The 14,337-nt window shown below is 42.1% G+C and overlaps 1 protein-coding gene across 6 annotated transcripts in view; it reads right to left on the minus strand.

The window, feature by feature from the left end:
• Positions 1-8,358: 8,358 nt before the first annotated feature.
• The window catches only part of MYOCD (myocardin), a 184,382-nt gene continuing 178,403 nt past the window's right edge, over positions 8,359-14,337 (minus strand). For all 6 annotated transcript variants that reach the window (XM_086930585.1, XM_086930587.1, XM_086930584.1 and 3 more), the window contains one exon: positions 8,359-13,035. In XM_086930585.1, the coding sequence (XP_086786711.1) occupies positions 12,461-13,035 (575 nt within the window). In that variant the 3' untranslated portion in view covers positions 8,359-12,460. The remainder of the gene's footprint in view (positions 13,036-14,337) is intronic.

The following is a 14,337-nucleotide window of genomic DNA, read 5'->3' on the forward strand; positions in this document are numbered from 1 at the left end:
CGACCATAACAGGCCACAGCAACAGGCAAATCCAAGCGCACCCCAATCCAGGCACCAACCAGGGTCAACAGAAGCCCGCAGGACAGGATGGTTGGAGACTCAGAGGGCAGAGCAAAGAGGCCACAAAATGAAGCCAACAGACCTCGGGAGAGACAGCCCAAAGCGAGCCACGGCCCAGCAAGCAGACACCATCCCAGGGAGGAACCAGGGCCGACCGGCCAACCTACAGGGCGGGCAGCAGGCGCAACAGAAGCCAAGGCAGCAGCCCAGCATATGCAAGAAAGAATATGCCAGGCATCAGGCCCCAAGGGGACAGGCCAACGGGAGACCCACAGGGACCAACTCTCAGCCCAGAAGCCAACCAGCAACAATTGCCGAGCAAAAGGCTAGGGAAAACACAACCCATGGAGGAAGCACCGAAGGACCCCCTCCACCCCCCAGGCAGAACCACCCAAAAAAAGGCAGCTACCCAGGGGAAACCATGGCCCAAGACAGGACAGCAAAGGCAGGGAAGCCAACGTCGTAGGCAGCTGAAGAAGCAGGAGGACCGCCAATACCCTGGGAGCAGGGGGCAGCAGAGGCAGCAAACCAGTCCGGAGACACCATGGGCCTAGGACCGAGACAGCGAGCAGACCCACGCCACATGCAACCAGCAAAGCACAGAGGGCCAGCACACAGGACAGGAATCCACCAGCACCGGGCGAGACCTGAGGCCAACTGGAACCAACAGCACCTGAAAGAAGGCAAGGAACCCAGACAGCAAAACTCAGGGAAACCAGCGGAGGCCAGCGCAAAAAAAGGGCACAAGAAAAGCAAGCAGGAGGCCCCGGGTGCAAACCCCGGCACCACCCATAGACCCAGTCACACAGTGTGGCAGCAACCAAAAAGCTAAGCAAGCAGCAACCCAAACACCTGGGGAGGAGACACCACCCAGGGCTGCAAGCAAACCCCATGAAAAGCAGAAGCCAAATAAACCTGGAAAACCCAGGTGAAAAAGAAGATGCAGTAGCAGGGAGTGAAACCACAAGAGCATGTACAAAGGCATAGGAACGAAGGCAGCAATGCTGACCCCGTCAAACAGCCCATGCCCTAACCTGCCAAAATAGAAACAGCAGCAAGTGACACTGCAAAGGAAGCCACAGCAAAGGGACACGCACAGCAGTTCCACATAACATCAACATAATACACAAACGTGAGGCACAGCACACAAGGATGGGAACAAGTATGGAAACACAGGATGTGTTAGCGGATGCCAAGCCCAACCCCGCTAACACAGGCTCGAAAGGTGGCAGCTCCAGCCGCACGCCACAACCTCGCCCACCGACAAGAGCAGGAAGGAATGGCCAGAGGAGATGCGGCGAGGGCAGAAGCGGGATGAAGCCCAGGGGAAGAGTGCCTGCACTGCAGGCATGGGGCCCCTGGTACAAACCCCGGCTCTCCAGGAGACCCCGCCCCCCCCCCTCCAGGCAGCACCCAGAAGGAGAGTCAGCCAACATACCCCCAAAGCAGCAGGAGAAAAAAAAGAGGGACCGCTACGTGGTACTCACCAAGGGGGCAGGAAGGGCACACCACAAGCCCACTGCCCCCAAGAACCAGCCCAGGCGCGCACCAGGAAACCAGTGCCGGGAGGAGAAACCTGCCGAAGGCGGCCTCCAAGGCCACAAAAAGGCCTGCTCCAGCATCGACCCAACCAAGGGGAGGCAGGAAAAAGAGGAGGCCGGCAGGACAGCAAACGCCAGGCAGGGGGCCCAGGAGCATCGCCCAGCAGAGCCCATGGACCCACCAAACAGCCGCAACAGCGCGTCCCCGACACCGGCCAAGCCACAGGGAGACGCGCAAAGCAACCCTGAAGAGACCGGGAGGAATGGCGCCCCAGCCGCAAAGGACCGGTCGACAATCAACGCAGCTCCTGGCAAGCCCGGCAGGCCAGGAGAAAGTGGAAGAGGACAGCGAGGACAGCCCAGCAGCCCCGACGAGATGTCCAATAAAGAATCCATCAGGTAAGTCCAACATGTCCAAATCCGTCGGAAGACAGAAAAAAAAAACAGGCTGCATGCTGGGCTGGTACCGCTTGTGTACTCCCAGTGGGAAGGAGTGGGTAGGGTATCCCATCATGCTCCTTTTCTTTTTTTCTGTCGTGTAGATGGTCATCTCCAATTAGTAAGGAATGGGACTAGGACAGGAGGGACCTGGGGGTAATGAAAGCCTCTCATGACCACAATTTCAACTAATATCCTTTTGCTGCCACTTTTCAAGATTCAAATAACTAGCCCCTTGTTAAATAGTAGTAGAAGTACAGGATACGCTATCCTGTTGATTTATGGGAGATATATGGACACTGTGTTGAACAGAATGGTTAGCTGAAAAGCTAAACCATATAATTAGATTATCTCAAAAGAATTACACTGCAGTTTATTTAGTTAATCCCTCACTGCTTCTTGCAGTGTTGAGCTTTGAGCGTGGCCTAATTTCCAAAATCAAGGATAAGGAGTACTGCATGATGGACTTGTGCTCCCCTATGAGTGAATTGCTGGATTTGAGTGTTGCAGAAGCTTTTCTAGAACAAATTGAGTTTCTCTATTCTTTTACTTCTCGAACACAGGAACGTATTCGGATCACTTAACCATTTGGTTTTTACATTGACGCCAAGTTGATTACACATACAGCTAATAGAAGCATTGTAGAGAATGTAGGCCTCTATGTAAAGATATATAAAATCCCTGCTGTTGAAAAAGGATATAGAATAGGTTAATTCTCACATTTATATTAATTGAATACACTTATGAATGCCAGAATAGAAAAATTATGTTCTGAGATATTATGGAAACATATGTCATAGACAATGTTTGTAATATTTCCTATAAAGTTTCAATTGGAAGGATCTCTGCAATTCACTGAATGCTTTCTTTTTAAACAAAATCAGCACTATAAAACAGAGCATCTTAAACTCCCTGCCTCCCCCTCCTCTGGACGATGTTTACCATAATCCTTTTACCTTAGAAATCTTTCCCCCCATTGATGTAAAAACTTTGTCTGATCTTTTTGTAAGGGTTAAATCTGGATCGCCTGACGACATCTGTCCTCCTCATATTCTTAGAGAGGTGGGGTTAGCAATCCCACAGGGCGTCCTTCCGCTGTTAAATGGTTCACTTACACAGGGCAAAGTGCCTAGCTGCCTTAAGAAAGCCCTGCTTATTCCTTTGATTAAGAAAGCAGGAGCAGATCCGCATGATCCGATAAATTACAGACCAATATCTCTGTTACCCTATACATCTAAAATATTGGAAGCCCATGTTTCCACAAATGTGTCCAAATTTATAGTAAAATCTGAATATCTTGAACCCAATCAGGCAGGCTTCCGTCCTTGTCATTCAACGGAAGCTGTGGTTTTGGCGGTTCAAAATACTTTAAGGCGAAATGCTGATAAAGGTATCCACCAGGCCCTTGTACTTCTCGATCTCTCGGCAGCATTCGACATGGTTGATTATTCCATTCTTATCAACCGTGTCGAACAAGCCGGCCTCAGGGGCCCTGCTTTGAGTTGGATCAGTTCCTTTATCACAGGACGCACGCAATCAGTAAGATTAGGTCCTTTCACAGCCCCCACTATCCCCACCACATGCGGAGTGCCTCAGGGCTCATCACTGTCACCTTTATTATTTGATTTGTATCTTCGCCCACTATTATACTCCCTAGGGAATGCTAAAGTTACCATCTATAATTACGCGGACGATCTCCAACTCATCTTTCCTCTTAACACCAAGGACTCTGTGGTGGAATTTCATAACACCATGACACAAATACAGAGATGGATGAGTCTTAATCACCTGAAACTTAACCCAGGCAAGACAGAATTGATCTTGCCTGGGAAAAGCGAACTAAGTTGGAGTCCATGCTTCTGGCCATCTAGTATGGGGGCTCCACCTATGAGATTGTCCTCGGTTAAAAGCTTGGGAGTTATACTTAATGAGGATCTTTCTTTGAAAAGACAAGTTGGCACTGTAGTGTCTGCCAGCTTCTTTCAACTTAAGAAAATAAGAAAAATAGCCCAGTTCCTTACGCGGGCCGCTCTTATACAGGTTACCATTGCCCTTGTCCTGTCCCGACTGGACTTCTCAAATAGTCTTTACTTGGGACTTCCAGCGGGCGTCCAAAAAAGACTCCAGTTGGTTCAGAATCAAGCCGCAAGGCTTATTTTTGGACTAACAAAGTGGCAATCCATTAGACCTGGTCTGACACAACTGCACTGGTTGCCTGTAACACAGAGAATCGCGTTAAAACTGGGTGTATTATCTTTAAAACCTTACAAGATACAGCCCCTACGTTTATAAAAAACCTTGTTTCCAGATACAATCCACAATTAAATCTTCGCTCTGCTCAAAAAGCTTTGCTAATTGTTCCATCCTTTAAAAAGAAACGTATTGGTGGCTGCTGCTTTGACCATCTTGCAGCCCCCTTCTGGAATTCGCTTCCGCTGCACTTAAAAATGAGTGGAGATCTTCTAAGTTTCAGACACTCTCTTAAAACTTGGCTGTTTATCCAGGCCTACTGTTGCGCTGTACTTTGTGTTGTGTTCCCTCCGATAGCGCCATGAAGCCCCAGGGCGTACGAGCGCTTAACAAATGAATATTAACATAACATAACATAACAATAATGTAAATAAGAGTTCAATTTACCAGTAACCAAGATCGGAGAGTCAAGTACGCGGGCCGAACATTCTCCTTTAATTCAGCAGGACTTTGAAACTCCCTCCCTCTCTACCTCCGATCAGAGCCCAACCTGCTATCCTTTCGTAAAAAGCTAAAAACCCTATTATTCAATAAATAAACTCGGCCCCACCTTTCAATCACACACTCTAGTCCGCAGCGCTAGGATGCCTCAGGGTAGCTATCGCGCTATACAAAAACCACTTTCATTTCATTCATTCGTTTCATTTCAATTTCTTATCATACTCTAATAAATTTTTATTGTGGTTGAGGAAAGTCTGCATTTGGGTGACATAATCAGATGAAATAGAAATGAGTAAATCAATATTAATATCAGAACCATTTAAAATTATATTGAAGGTGGGTTAGGATGAAATCAGGAAAGTGGTGTAGATTTCTAATATATATAGGTGTCAAAGACCAGAAAGTCTATACTTGCTTCTACCATGCAAATGTGCGACAGTCCATAATGAAGATGCTAAGTAAAGTGACAAGCTTCGTGTTGAGATGTTAACTCACTAAGAGTACCAGCCTTTCCCTAGTCACTACAGAGGTATTGTGCACTCACCCACCTCAGTGGAAAAAGAGGGGGTACATGGGGATGGGGAAGAGAAACACAGGTGTACTTGCTGTTCATGAATGACATTGGTAAAATCCATACCGGACTGTTGTAGGCTTCTGGACTGGTATGTTATCTGCCATTAATGCTCGAAGATGGGGTACATTTTCAATATGGATGGTAAGTATCTGAAAGCTGGGAACTAGGCAGGGGCAATATGCTATGAAGCCTTTTAGGAATAATGCAAAGAGAATTAGACAAACCAAACAATAATTGACAAATAATCGAGGCAAATATACACAATAAAAGTAATGAGACCCAAGGATGAGTGGGTGAATTATGCAAGCTGTTGCTAGGCATTCGGCCCTGTTTACAGTCATGTTAAATAGACTCTTCCCAAGATAACCCGAAAGTGACTCTCACAATAGGAAATTCCCACCCCTGTGGTGGTTAGCAGTCTAGCTGTTCTTACGTTCCAAAGTCTCTTCTTCTTTACCATCTCATCTTTGCAGTGGGTACTTCTGTAATTTCCTCAGGGAACATAAAGGGGCACTGTATAGCATAGACATTCTGAAGTTCATAGGGCCTGACATGCAAATCCATTAACCATTTATGTGTTGTATAGCATTAACTACACAAGATTGCTAAAAAACAATTTGATCGCCAGAGTAGACTACGGACCTTAATTGCAGTTGTGGCCGGCGAGGCTCGTGGTTGGGGGTGTGGGGGGTGACAGGGGTCACGCAGGGAGGGGGTCACACGGGGGTTAATTTAATAATAATAAAAAATAAACTTCAGTTTCCGCTGGCCGGGTGCCGCGTCTTCTCTATTCCTGCTCTCCTGCTATCCAGGAACAGGAAACAGGCAGCCAGGCTCCCTCCTCTAGGCCAATCACAACGCTGCAAGCAGTGTTGTGATTGGTCGGGACGCCGCCTAGCCAGGGGCTTATGGGGAGGACATGTTCTCCATGCAGGCTGCATTGCAGTCTGCAAGGAGAAGGGCAGAGTGTGCATGACTGGTTTGGGCGGCCACAGAGAGCTGGCTTTGTGCACTCAGGAGTGGGCACACCAATCCTCCCTTGCCCTGCGCACAGAGGAACCCGGCCCACACGCCAGCCCACAACCAAACATAAAATGGTAATAACTTGAAGTTATTACCATTTTATGTTTCTGCTTCTCCCACTGCGAGAAAGCAGTAGGGCGACGCTCCTCTACCCTAGTGGAGGAACCGCCCCTGCTGAATCGATTACACTCAATCTACAAGGACAGCAAACGGTGAGTCACCTTTTACAACCATTATCAGATGCACTGGCTTTAATGTTGTTAGCATTTTGTGACCATAGTTTTAAATTCTGGCTACTGTATAATGGTGGTTTCTAGAAGCATGAATGGGCTTTAAATGTCCAGTTAAGGGTTTCTATATTTATAAATATTATTAAGGTTGCTTTAAATGTATTAACCTTGCACCCCATGTGCTATGTTACAGAAATCATGTACTAGTACAATAAATCAAAAACGGAAATCTTATTTTCACTACTGGGATGCTATCATAATAGGAAATACAGCAGGTATTTGTTTTCTTTAGAACACATTGTATAAAGAGGTTTTGAACAAGGCCAAACTTATACAAAGTTATCTTTGGTGTCATTGCTAAACATCTAAGAAATGTGCTTTCAAATATTTAACTTTTTTTTTTCTTCAGTTTTCTATAGCGCGAACTTGACCTGAATCGGGTATCAGAGCGCTTTACATAGCACCAGTTACGTTACATGAGGACACATATTCATTTTTGTTAGGCACGGGGAGATTACGTGGTTTGCCCAGAATCACAGGAAGTTTAGCGCCATTACCGAGACTCGAACCCAGTTCCCCAGGTCGAGCGCCCTGCCTCATGCCTCCATGCTCCTAGATACTGAAAACGATCTTCAAATAACTCCCAATCAACACCTGAGAAAACGTCAACTATGCTCTTAGTACAAACAAGCTGGACTACGGAAAAGCCCTCTGCACTGGGATCCACAACCAACTTTATCAGGAGGCTGCAGACTATCCAGAAGTCAGCGATCAGAATCACTATAAATCTCCCACGAAGGTCAACACATCGCTCCTCACCTCAAGGAGCTACGACTGGTTACTCATACACAAACGAGCAAAAGCCAAACTTCTCACCCACACTTTCAAGTCACTACATGACTCTGGCCCAGCATACCTCAACAATTTCTTATGGTTTCACAAACCTTACAGACACTTCCACTCATCACGACTCCTACTCGCACACGTCTCATGCATAGAGAACTAGATCCGGCAGTCAGGCCTTCTCCTGCATCACTCATTAAGTGGACCTGTAGCTAAACATCCGAGCCTTCGCCTCACATCTTGAATTCTGCAAGAAACTGAAGACCTGGCTTTTTGAGTAGTCTCTCTTGGCCCTAGGTTGGCTAGACTCATAGCTACACAGCATCAGGATACCCTCCAAGATGATAATGAGCTTTACAAATCACCATAACATAACATAACAAAATCTAACATAACGTAATAGTCCAGTCATCACAGGAGACGCTCGGCAAGATGCCAAGATCCAGGTTTCTCGATATTTGCTTCAGATATCCAGACTTTAGCATGGAGTGTTGCAGAAAACCGTAGTCCAAGTGCTTAAATAGGCTTTTTTGGCTAAAAAAAGCAAAAATGTTTTGGCACTATATTTTCTGTGAGAAGCGTTTTTCAGCAAAGCTAGCCCCACACATTCACATTTGAAAAAATATTATATAGAACAAAAATAGTGGGAACTTAGTTATCTTCATGCCTTCATGTTTTGCTTTCATACAAAACCTCAGATGGAGTAAATAGTCTTTGTTCCATAATCTGTTACAGAAGAAACAACACGATGTACATGCAAGTGCACTGGTTGTCTGGCACCGAGACAGCGTTTCTTAAATGCAGTTTCAGAAGAGAAAGTAAATATTACCACATCAACCACAATAAGTAGTGATACCCGCTAAACGTGTTGACTCAAGGAATTTTAGGTGCCCTGTGATAAATAACAGAATCGCATTTATATTAAATAGGAATAACAAACAACACAATCGGAGAGAACTGAGTTTTCAACGTTTCTTTATTTAAAATAGTGTTGCAAAATTCTTAGTAGTGGAAATAAAAGTGTTGCATAGTTAAATAGTTTATCTCTGGAGAATGAGTTTTCTTAAAAAGTGCACCTTTCCCCCAAACTGGAAGGAACATTTCTTCACAGACTTGTTACGTTTTTCAAACATTACATTTTACTTACAAGACAACAGGATTGGTAATTAAGAACAAAACTTTCACCAGGTAAAGAATCATTCAGTTTCAAGCTCCAGGTTAACATTGTTGGCACATTAGTAAAGCAAAAAACATTTTTGCTTTATTACCTCTCAACTAAAAAATAAATTTAAAGCACGTTTCACTTTACTTCCATTGGCACATTTCTAGTTCTCTGACGATACAAGCATTATGAGCATAACACAACCCTTAATTGAGTCACCATTTAAATATGGTTGAGTATTATATTTGCAGTTTGTGCACAGTTGTGGTTAGTCTTGCATCACACAAGTAGTTCCTGGAGTTCACAATTTCAAAGCATTGCATATTTTTTCTTTCGTTTTGACAAAAAACTAATCTCGTTCTTCCTGTAATTAGATATGGTCAGCCTTAATTTGAAACCATTTGTAACTGGACATCATTGAAGATGCTCAGAGCTTATTGTGTTTTAAGAAGCCATTAATACTTTTGATTTCTTATACGCAGTTGCAATAATTTCTTAGCTATCAGAAGTCAAAGTTTCTTTCCAAGTAAGGACGGACATCAATAGGCCAGCTGCCAAACAAACACTGCATCACTTTAAGAACTGCATGTGATATAGAGCAATATGAAACTTGAAATCAGAGATTTAACATATTTGAAACTGTTTACTTGTTTAAGTAACCGTGTGTCGAATTTTATACACTGAAACATAATTTCATAAAGTGGAAGATTTTTATGTGGGTTTAAATATATTGTTTATCTTTGGCAAGGTAACCTTCTATCCTGATTTAAGTTAGGAAAAGTCTACAAAAGTACCCAAAATTACTTGCTCAGACCAAAATAACTGAATAAAATTTTATCCTAGAATAAGAAAGCTAAAAAAGAAGTTCTAAAACAAGAAATGCAACAATTTTCAATACAGGGCCTGTACTGTACATGTATTTGTCTGTCGCAAAATTGAATCAAGGAACTAACCAGGTAATAAGACCATTTAAACTTTACATATACAATGTTTTATAAAATATCTCTAGACTGTTGCAATGACTTTTGGGAATTTGGATTTAATCAATAGGAGTCGATGAATAAACATTTTTCATAAAGGAAAACAAATTAACAAGCATTAAGTTTTTTTCTGTAAATACTGGTTTTGTATACTAGGTAATGCAAACATTACATAGAGGAAAACAGGGTGAAACTTGTTACATCTATATGTATGCAACTATAGTATTGAATTAAAATAATTGGGGGGATTTATTGTCTAGTTCATTTTCAGAGTTATTTAATGTCAAATGTAAAATAATTAAAGGTAATTTTTAACCAGTTCTATTATTGACTGTAGCATGTGACCCCATCTGGAAAGAGAAGAGGAAGAACTGGATCTAAGCAGAAAAATAAGAGAGGGAATGAGGGAGATATTTACTTTGACTAACCAAGCAGTTCATGGAAGGGAGACTTAGAACAATGAAGAAAATTTCACTGGTGGTTATAACAGAGAATCTCTTGAAACAGTGGCAAAGTATGAAGTAATTTATTAGCTGGAACATGCCTCTGTTTTCACTGATATTACTGGGTATGCAGTATTAAATAGAACATTTTTCTTCTGTAGCAGTTGTTAAGACATTCATTTTGTAGCCGGACATTCTTTGCTGTAAATTCTGACTCTACTAAAAATGTGTTTAAAGGTGTGCGAGTTATAACGTCCCTGGCATCAGTTTGGCTATAACCCATTCAAACTCCTTAGGTGACTGCAAAAGCAATTACATACAAATCTAATAAAGTGTGCACACAGTTTGTATGTGAAAAGAATACTTGGTCCCATGGATGTAACCCATTTAAAAATGTCCCGCGCCTTTGCCATTTGTTTATAAATTGAGGAAAACAAATCACATAAAAATGGCTTGGGGTTTACTAATTCCTAATGTAATTTATTTTCCAGTCAGTATGTTATTGCTTGGTTAAGACTGTTATCAGAATGTGTAGCTTTCTGTGCCAATTCTGGTGTTCCACTAATTCACACTGGCAGTGAGTTGGGGGTCCTGCAACCAGCTGGAACAACATCCAGCACCTCTTACTAGTAAATGGTGGTGATGAGTTAATACAGTGGTGTGACAGTAATGCCTTTGTTCAGAAATGGCATAGGGGGTGTCAGTGTTTCGGCTTGTATCAATCAAGTGGGATGCCATGCGGTGGAAGGGAAAGGTAGACTTTCTGGCTTAGAAATATTTTAGTGTTAATTTCAGCTCTACTGCTAAAACATATAAGAATATTGATATTTGATCCACTCCGGATCAGCGCCTCAATTGTTTCATTAAATATTGTTTCTAATTTACTCTGCAAACACAATTTAAACATCATATTTTTATTATTAGCAGAATTTTGTCAATGCAAGGGCAGCGCTTTGACCATTTTTAATTCAAGTGCTACCAAACATATGTATGGAATGCCTTCAAAAGTATCAATTTACAAAATACAAAAAGCAAAAATCATTTTGTGTTAGAAGATTCTACTCTAAAAGTGCACTGTGAACATATGTACAATATAAAAATGGTGAATTTAATACTTACTGTAAAAAGCTAAATCTATATTGTTCAGAAAACTTGCAAAAACATAACTTTCATAAAGTGTGAACAACATTTTTAGAATAGACTACATTAATACAATTCCGAATAATCCTCCATCAACTACCAAAGGTTTTATACATATATACAGCAATGTGCATACACAAACAAAACAAATATAATATAACTTAGGATGTTACTGCTTCCAAAAGGCTTGCATCTCATATGGTCATGGCATGCAACTTCGCTTTCCTTCCAGTAACTCATATATTAAATACATTATTCTGCAATTTCTTAGCAACAAATATTTCCTTTGTCAAAAATATGTTTTACGAGAATCACATGTTCGTGTGTCAAGAACTTGATCAAAATTGCTCCTGTAACTCAAATGGGCATGATGGAGTTTATCAAAGATGTTCTCTTTGAAGAGGTTCTGCTGGTGTCATCTTGAGATCTTCAATTTGAGCAACAAGAGATTTACATCTTCCAGATATTGCATTTGGCTGGTGTTGTCAATATTGAAAATAAAAGAAAGTCTTGTCTAGGGGTTTGCTACGTTCTGAAGTTGTTGTATAGTAATACCAACTTATAGTCTATCTGAAAGCTTGTATTATTTTGGTTAGAATGCTTAAGAATGCTTTGTTGGTTACTGGGAAGGAAACAATTACTCGTACTACGCTGATGCAGCTTCTCCACAAGGGATGTTGCAACCTCCCTTATTAAATAGTGTGTGAGGAGGGTCACATCCAGATGTAGGATATAATCCAGTATGCATTAACTTATAATCATTTTCACGATCCCTTCTTTTTCTTGTATTATTGCGTTATTGCTCTGTTTCCTTTTCCAATCACTCATCATTATATTACAACAATAGGAAATGCACTTATGATTTCAACTAGCAGGCTCGGATTTAGAAGTGCAAAATTATTTTGATGAAAGATATGGCAATAACGTCCAACTGCCACTTGCCTATTTTAGATTATGCCTTTTTGAGAAAAAAAATAAACCTTGATTCCTATAAAAATGAGACACATTTTACTCAGTTTGCAAGATATATTTGAGATGGCTGGGAGTTATCTCCTCTACTGGGAAAAAACAGTTTCTCACCGTTACTTGCGGGGGGTCTGGTATACCAAAAATAATCCAAATATTTTTACATTCAATAACTACAAAATGAAACAAAAATCACAGAAATATATGTTGATAATGTTTGTTGACCCACCAAAGAACCCTGTCATTTTTTTGGTCGAAAGTGTTTTCCATTTTGGTACATGTAGAGATCTACAGGCAGGCATCAGCTACAGTTTGTTGTTCATAGTCATCATTCTTTCCATAGGATTACATTTATAGAAGTGTCAGCCTTTACCATTGCTCCAAGTGAAGATCCATGGCAGTGTTCAAATTGAGATCAGAGACGTCTAGAAAATCTGTGTTAAAAATGCTAGCGCCATTTGTGGTCAGCGACACAAAGCCTGTTGCAGAACTTGGTGGGGTCAGATCAAGCCATTCCATACTTTCCCAAGGTGATTCAGTGAAACTTAAGTGTTGCAAAACAGTTCCCTCTGAAACTGTGGGTGACATCTGAGCTGGGATGGGTGGAAGAGATGTGTCTAAAATCTCACGTGAGCTACGAACCTCCTCTGATGCTTTGCCTGAAAATCCATCAATCATGCCTTCAAAGTGAGAGTCTTCAGTACCAAGTTTAAGAATGGGGATAGCACTAGCCCTTCGGGTAGGGCTGTGTGTGTTGAGTAAGACTTCAAGGTGACTACCATTGTTGTTTGTACAGTGATCAAAAGGCAGAATGGCAGGTGAAATATGCTCAAATGGTGTAGCTGACTTTGGCAATGAGACTGGTGTGCTCCCAGACGAGGAAACAGTTATTTGAGGCACTTTCTGAACACAGGAACGTTCATCTTTGGCATTTGCTGGCATTTCTATTTGAAAAAAGAAAACATTTTAAATTAATTTAAAATTAAAGAATTATGAATATTTTTTATGCAAAGTTAATAAAGTGCTCAAGATGCTTTAGCTTCATTTGGGGAACTTACTTTTTGTGTATGTTTTGAAATAAACATTGAAATGTTACTGATGTGACACACATTTTATAATAATAATTATAACTTGTTTTCTATATAATGCTTTGTTTCTTACTATTACTCTATATAATCATAGCTGGATTTAAGGTTTTGCGAGTATTCAAACCTGTGACCTTCAAATCACTGCAGATGAAAGTGATAAGAGTTAAGTCACTGGAGCTATGTTACTGAAATTGAGTATTGTGAGAAGCTGGTTTGGTGATTGACTTGAGTGTGGGCCCTTCCTTGTCAGGGTGAAGTACAAGTCAACCCCAAATTAACCTGTGCTCAACCCTCTGGCAGCTTGGCACAGAGAATTCCGGCATAACTTAGAGGCAATGTGTAATTTGTGCAACACTTCAAACAGTAATAAAGTGAAAAGCACCTCAAAAAAAGGATCATTGAACAAGGTAGAAAAATAAAGTTGTTAGTAATAAATAAAACAAAACAAAAACAAATGCCCAATCAGTAGAACCGAAGATATGTCATTTAAAATATTTCAGTGAAAATAGCGCCAAGAAGCTCAAAGAGGGACAAAGTCAGAATTTCAGGACAACCGTGATGGAGCGTGAGCCAGCTACAGGGACCCTGTTAGGCCCTCTGAACAATTGTACCTTAAATACTAGCTTGCACAGCATTGCAAGGTCCCAAATCGACGATGCATCGCTCAGGCAGGATGATGCGTCGGTTCTGAGGAGCGGTGAAGCTAAGATGTGAGGTCCTACATCGTTGTCGAGGATCACATTGATGAGGGCTTGTGATGGGAAGTCCATCCTCGAGGATACGTTGCGTAGTTGGGACTATGCCTCGGTTCTTAGGAGCTAGGAGGCTGCGATGTGAGAACCTGCTTTGTTTTCGGGGCTGCCGTGAAAGAGGGATGCAGAGGCGGGAATCTGGACAGCTTTGAACAGGTGACAGTTCTGATGTGGCTGCAGGGTATATATGGAGTCTTTTTAGTCTGGAGAACCCTTACAGCAGAGGTGATGTGTCAGTTCTGCTCAGGTTTGAACAAAGTAGCAGGGGAGATGCGTCGGTTTTGCTGGAACCACAGATGGGCTGGCAGAGCATCTTCAGGCCCACTTCCAAGGGTGCAAGACTGGGGTAGCATCACTTGGCAGAGTAGGACTCACAGATGGCAGAGACCAGGTGCTGGGTTTAAGA

This window comes from Lissotriton vulgaris, chromosome 7 (assembly GCF_964263255.1).
Source record: "Lissotriton vulgaris chromosome 7, aLisVul1.2, whole genome shotgun sequence".
Taxonomy (NCBI): domain Eukaryota; kingdom Metazoa; phylum Chordata; class Amphibia; order Caudata; family Salamandridae; genus Lissotriton; species Lissotriton vulgaris.